This window comes from Bidens hawaiensis, unplaced genomic scaffold (genome assembly GCF_021521415.1).
Source record: "Bidens hawaiensis isolate Kalapana, Puna unplaced genomic scaffold, B.hawaiensis_p1.1 tig00080164_1, whole genome shotgun sequence".
In the NCBI taxonomy this organism is placed as follows: domain Eukaryota; kingdom Viridiplantae; phylum Streptophyta; class Magnoliopsida; order Asterales; family Asteraceae; genus Bidens; species Bidens hawaiensis.
The window spans coordinates 10,720-17,983 of NW_027503657.1; the positions used below are offsets into that span (position 1 = coordinate 10,720).

General features: G+C 34.6%; 1 protein-coding gene across 1 annotated transcript; it reads right to left on the minus strand.

The window, feature by feature from the left end:
• Positions 1-3,856: 3,856 nt before the first annotated feature.
• On the minus strand, positions 3,857-6,347 carry LOC143607190 (guanylate kinase 2-like). Its single transcript, XM_077082724.1, has 11 exons — positions 6,273-6,347; positions 5,901-5,937; positions 5,749-5,817; positions 5,591-5,661; positions 5,366-5,495; positions 4,907-5,269; positions 4,676-4,797; positions 4,478-4,613; positions 4,375-4,411; positions 4,194-4,281; positions 3,857-4,104 (listed from the first exon to the last, which is right to left on the minus strand). Exons 2-11 carry the CDS (start codon positions 5,901-5,903, stop codon positions 4,026-4,028), a joined length of 1,098 nt encoding a protein of 365 aa, XP_076938839.1. The 5' UTR covers positions 5,904-5,937; positions 6,273-6,347; the 3' UTR covers positions 3,857-4,025.
• Positions 6,348-7,264: the final 917 nt, after the last annotated feature.

Here is a 7,264-nt window from a genome sequence, read left to right on the forward strand (position 1 = left end):
CCTTTACTTGAGAGAGAGAGAGAGAAAAATGATGCAAGTGATTAGCAACTCCATTACTAACTCAAAAAAGTAAGTTCAACCAAAATTGTGTACTATGCAAGTTACCGCGACATATAAATTTGCATACCAGTAGAGTTGCTTGAACCCTTTAATATTTTAAGAGATTCGAGATATCTTATAAGTAACTGTTTACCAATCACCTAGAAAAAATTAAAACCACCAAACATCAACGTTACACATGATCTTACATATTTGACCACACATTCATCACATGTTTACAATTTGCAACAAGTGGTTATGCAAGTGTTGTGACTTGTGAAGTACCAATTTCTTGTTCTCCCATCACATGTTTGCCAAAACCTGACAATGGTAGATTGGTAGTTGCAGTAGCAAGCAACCGTCACATAAAACCATCATTACACTACCAATCACACAATGACACCTCATACCAACAAACAAAATATCTTGGTGTTAATATGTAGCCTCACTTTCAAATTACAGCCACGGATAAAAAGATATATGGCTAAGATTCATCACATTTCTCATTATTCATTACCAAAATTGAAATTCTCATAATTCATTAAGTTCTTTTAAAAAAATCCCACAAAATGGGCTTTACTAACTACATGTCACTTTCTTTTTTCGTATCACGAAATAAGAAACAAAAATGGTAAATAATGAGTAGCAATAGGTTTACAAAATCGCAATTATGGTCACACTGATGGGTGATGGACATAGTGTTCTTGTCCGCAGTCCAAAAGCAAACAAACTAATATATCTAGACACATTCATGATCATCAAAATAAAACTAACAATAGATGAAAGTTCACGACATGTCAAATTTAATCATTTGTTACACATAAAAGGAAGAAGTACATATGTTTTTCAAGCACTAGACCACAAACTTCATGAGTTGTTCTTCAAGCTACAACATTCGTAATGAATTGAAAACTTACACTTGTGACACTTAAATATCATATCATACTGCAAATTATTAGGACACATACTACATTGGCCATCACTCTCAATCCCTTGAACAAACGAGAGCGGATGCAGGTGATCGTGAATCTTATGAACGCTCCCAAACTTGATATTTATATATTGGTAAATGTTGCTAAAAGAGATGGAATATGTTTCTGTTTCACAACAAAGTATTAAAGGAGCACAAGCAGGGTGCACCGATTGAGCACACTCATCGCAATGATAGAAGCCACAAAGAGGATTTAATTCACACTCACAAATTTCACAAAAGTATTCACTCTTGTGGTTTTCAATTGGGAGGTAGGGGTGTTTATCATAACTGTGTCTAATAGTCTCATGCAACAACAAAGCACACGTAGGATGTATATACACATCACAAAGGTGGCAACTGAAAGCCAACTTGAATGCAGAAAAAAAACCTATCCCACACACAGTACATCCACTTACACGAGGGACACCCTTAACTCTTGAAAGAAGATGGTTTGGGTGGGATTTATATGTGATTTTTTCAGGTATAACCCCACAAGTGACATCAACGTAGTAGTGACATTCGACACAACCATAGGCATATCCATTGCAAGGTAGCCAACAAACATAACAATTAAATATGTTGAAAGGCACACCTGGGACTTCTGACATTAGAACGAGAGGATGTTGTGCGTGACCTGGATGGTTGACTACTTTAGTTGGTAATCGAGTACACCACTCGTGAAGAGCAAAGTTGCAACTCTCATCTTCATTGGCCCCACACTTGTAATATGGCATCTCCATGATTGGTCGCACACATGCATTGCATAATAGTTCTATCTTTTTCATTGGGTTATGACACAATGAGGAGCTTGCACCATCTATGCATTTTGTGTTAACTAAAATTAGCTCATGATGATGGTTCCTATGCTGTAGACTTACCTTGTCAATTTCTTTAAAACATAATTGTCTAGGCATGCTATAAATTTGATCAGGAAATGGTAGATGGAAAAGATCAGGATAGTCGGCATCGTTAAAATTTTTAATCGTTTTACCTTTATCTGAAAAATTAAAAACACAGTAACTCAATTGCTGGAAAGTAACTAAATGGAAGAAATCATATACATAAAGATTTACTTACCTTGATGCAACATGGACATGAATGGCTCTCTTCTTGATGTTGCACAATCTAGATGGGTATAGTAAATACACTTCTCACATTTGTAAATCCAAAGATGCTCACTCAAAAAAAAATTACCATTGCATACTCTACATCTAGGGTCATATTTAGCTTGTTGTTCTCCTTCTAGGAAGGAATAAGAAAGGACGAGTGGATGTGTGTGGTGGAAAATGCCATTTGTGGTTTGTTGAATTAACAGACTTTTTGGTAGGAGAGCACAATCGGTCTGTATGGCAAAGTTATGACATGTGATACATTGAAAAAATGTCCCTTCATGTCGTTTCCCACAAGCATTACAAAGACATAAAATAGGATTGTTGATTAGGAGCACTAGCGGGTGTGGGTGGCTAGGGTGATGGAACCTCTTTTTATCAAGTTCCACAGCACATCTAATATCAATGTGGTAATAACATTGATCAAAACATGTATACCTTACTTCGTTAGGCCCGTGCATGCTTAGACAATAAGAGCATGTCCAAGAATATACAATTTGTGTGAGGGTAAGTGGATGTGGATCTGATGTGTGTTTTAACTTTGTTGGAAGCTCTGCACAGAACTTATGAAGAGAGTAATCACATGTATCACTTATACATTTATAGTAGTACTTATAGTACCCATGGATTTGCAGGTCGCACCGCTTACATGGACATACGAACTCATCTCGTACAACGATGTCCCCTTCCTCGACCTCATCAAATTCTTCCTCATCTTCATCTTTCACCTGCAAATCAATGAGCTTCAACGGATGCTCGTGTTCAAGTACCTTCATCATAGTTATTTTTGTTTCTCTTTCGTATAGAATGTATGTTACTTATAACAATGAAAAGCACAAATGTGATATTATTGTCATGAAATCAATTGTATCTACTTTATTCTTTTGTACATTACTTTAACTTTTACTCCCTGAAATCATAAATCAGCAATAGAAGCCAGTTATACAAGTAATGTATCTTTTGTTTATTTAATTAGTTAATATATTATTTTCTTTTAGAAAAGAAAACGATGTAGCACTTTACAAGCAAACTAATTATTGATTGAATATCATTAAGTTACTTACAACATGGGGAAAGAATGTTGTGAAAATTAAATCAGCCAGTAATGAATAATGATTTAAAACGCTTATAAAAGGAATTCACAAAAGTTTTTAAACCTTAGCCTTAATGGAAAGAAATAAGGTTAGCCACTCCATAACTTGCTCAAAAAAAGTCTAAGCTCAACCAAATTTGTGTACTATGCAAGTAACCGTGACATATAGATTTGAACTAAGTGTAGAGTCGCTTGAACCCTTTATAATCTTTTAATAGATTCTAGATATCTTATATGTAACAATTTACCCAAAAACCAAACATCAACCTTACACATGAACTTACTTTTTTAACCACACATTCATGATTCATCACATGCTTACAATTTGCAACAAGTGGTTACAAATTTTTATGCAAGTGTGTGATTGGTGAAGTAGCAATTTCTTGTTTCCCCATCACATGTTTGCCAAAGCTGACAATGGTAGTTGTGCCAAGTGCCACATAAAACCATCATTATACTCACCAGTGGCGGATCCAGGAATTTTTTTTAGGTGGTTCCCTCTTAATTTATAAGGTGGTTCCTCTAGTATCTTCTATATATCCGTACACTATTATTTCGAAACTCCCTTTTCTTCATTAGATCCGCCAATGATACTCACCACTCAATCACACAATGACACCTCACACCAACAAACAAAAGATCTTGGTGTAAACATATATGGCCAATTCTCATAAATCATAATTCATCAAGTTTAAAAAAATATCCCACAAAATGGGCTTTACTAACTACATGTCACTTTCTTTTGCCTAACTTAATATAAGAAACAAAATGATAAATCGTAAGTAGAAATCGGTTTACAAGTTGCGATCATTTATGAATCACAAGCATACATATCCAACCCTCTTGTTCGTCCAGGCGCACCTCCTTTCATGGAAGATAAATCAAGAACCCTGCAAGAAACATTTATGTGAATAAACCTCATGAATCAAACTTCAAACATGACTTTGATGCATGAAATATGAATTATGTAAATACTTACATTTGTTCAGCAGCCCCATGGTTTATGAGGACCTTTTCATTGACTTTGGATAATGAGAAGTCAACAGGCAAATCAAACACCTTGCTAGCTGTATTCGTCAAAGTAACACCCCATAAGAATGATCTAAACTTGCAAAATGATATATAGTCAAATGTGTAACTTTAAATTTCTATACACATACTTATTGGGTTCATGCTTTCACAAATGCCCAAGATATTCTACAGCAAAATCACAACTTGTCAGGTAAAATCATAATACAAAAAATGTTCAAATGTTATATTTACCTTAAGTTGTTCATAACAAGCTTCAAGATCATTGTTCACCAAAATATGATCAAAAAGGCCGGATGACTTTCCTTGTTCAAGTTCAGCCTTCGCATTTCTAAGTCTTTTATGGATCTGTTCTTCGGTTTCTGTCCCTCTATTGACCATATCAAAAGTCAAAACTTGTTTTAGTAGCATGATTTAAGATAAAGTTTAAACCTTGCACGAAGGCGCTTCTCAAGCTCCTCAAATGAAGGCGGGCAAACAAATATGAAAGTAGCTTCAAGTGAACTCGCCCTCACGGATCTTGCTCCTTGAACATCAATATCAAGAATGCATCTCTACACAAAACCGTCTCCAAATTTCAATAATTATTCATAAAGTATCGATCTTTCCATCTATATTTAACTTAGAACACCAAAAATAAGTTAAATAATGCATAATAAAGACCTTTCCCGCATCAGCAACCACATTAACAGCTTCTATGCTAGTGCCATAAAGATTTCCATGAACATCAGCATGTTCTAGAAACTTCCCGGATCTAATATCTTCCTCCATAACATCGCGTTTGGTAAAATGATAGTGGACCCCGTTTTGCTCCTTCTCTCTTGGAGCACGAGTCGTGTGGCTAACCGAGAACCCGAACATTGATGGGAATTCTTTCATTAGCATGTTAATTAAAGTACCCTTACCGACTCCAGATGGGCCACTAATCACTACGGGCCGGTCAGAATTACCAATAACTCCCTTACTCCAACCGACAACTTCTGTTTCAAGCTTCTTCTTCTGGTCCCGAATGAATTGTGTGTCCACCTAAATATGTAACGAACATTCATTTCAAGATCAAGATTAGTGAAAAGTGAAAACTGCATATAGGTTGAAAATTATTGGATTTCAAGAAACACCCACCTCAAGAAACCACACGGATTCATTAGATTTGGAACTGAATTTGATTATCAAGATTCTATCTTTATTCAAAAGCACACTCGAGTGGCCCTTGAATGGTTCCGGTTTTGTTCCTATAACAGTTGGTATCACCCTGCAGGTGAAAAAATCACGATTTAATGACGTGTAATCCTCAATAACATAAGTTAAAACAGAGCGAAACTTATATAAAACGACTCAGAAACACACCATTCACCGGTTAACTTATTGAGAATACGAACTCCACTCGATGTCAGATCATCAGTCCCACAAATTACATACTAAAAACATAAAAAGAAAATTATTTAAAAATTAGATAACAAGATTTCAAGAAAGTTGAAATGAATCGAATCGGTTCAACATCATACTGTTTTGTTTCCAACAGTAACTGCTGTTTCGAAGTCGTTAAGTTCAACAAAGAAAGCTGGAGCTTTTCCCTGATATCCAAAACAAGTCAAAAACTTTGAAACATTTTCAAGATAGGTTTTATCAAAACACTCAAAATAAAGATCTAACTCACCATTAAAGCAATTTCTTGAAAAGACAAAAGATGCAACCTGATAATAACATAACTATCAGAAATCAATATAATTAAACAAAAATGCATACCCATTTCAAAATCATTCATGAAAGCATATAAAAATGTAATCTTTTTTTGTATGGAAAATTGATCACTGTGCATATTATTATACATAGCACAATAAACCCAGAATTCAGCTAACTGTAATTGGGTAATTTAGAAGAATACATAAACAACCCAGAAAACAATTACTCTGTTTTTGTTTGAAATATAAAGAACAGAGGAATTAAAAAAAAGTGATTTTTTTAAATACCCACCAAATTGAAATGAGCAAAACCCAGAGAAATCGACCATAAATAATATAAAAATTACCTGAAAGAAAGCAATATTAATAGAGATGAAGAATGAATAAAGGGGTGGTGAATTGTATTGAAAGGGTTAAATGAAAGTGAATAAATAAGGCGGACGAAACGAGTGATGATGCTGCAATAATAAGAGAAGAAGGTCGACAGCTTGTGTGTGTATGTTAAATGTTAATGTGAATGTGGTGGGGTTGAATGAAGGTGGCTGTGGCTGTGGCTGTGGCTGTGGTCGCATTCGAGTTATCATTCAACAAACTTTGAATTCAATGCCTACGCTTTCCTTCCATTTTCTTTCTTTTACCCTCTTTTTTTAATTTATGAAAAGGATGTCTTTTATTTTTTTCTTTTTTTTAATACTGTTTGGATCCAGCCCTGATATCCGATTGAGTCTTCCTAAAACATACTTTTGACATTTCATTTCTGCCTCACTCAAAAACTCTATCAAGAAGGAAACTCATTATCGATGTAAGAAACCCCTTTAAATCATGTTTCAAACATGAAACACCACCCCATACCATACCATACCATTAAGCAATAATTCCAATTACATGTCTTTGATTTGAAATAAAGGTTTACAACTTTACATTTACTTTCTATTTTTTTTAATCTTATATTTGTGTATTTGTATTTTAAATTTAAAACATTATGAAAAGTTGGATATTTGTGAGGAAGTCATATGAATTTACTATATTAAGTGAGTCACGAATTGCATAATAGTCTAAATAATCACTTAAATATGTATATCAGATGACCTTTAAGTTAACGGTATCAAGATGCTGAATAATGCTTTATCTTTTTAATCTTCAAGTCATTGTATCAGGCATTCATGTGATGTTGAAGGATGTGGCTCGGTTTTGGATAAAAACTAGATCACCGGTTCCTTTTCTGTTGTATTTTTTAGTTGTTTTCCTGTTTGTTGTTGGGTGGGCTTCGTTTGGTTGGTCCTAATTTGTGCCTTCTGTTTAGGCTTGTTTATAATATACTGTCGATCATAAAAAATCA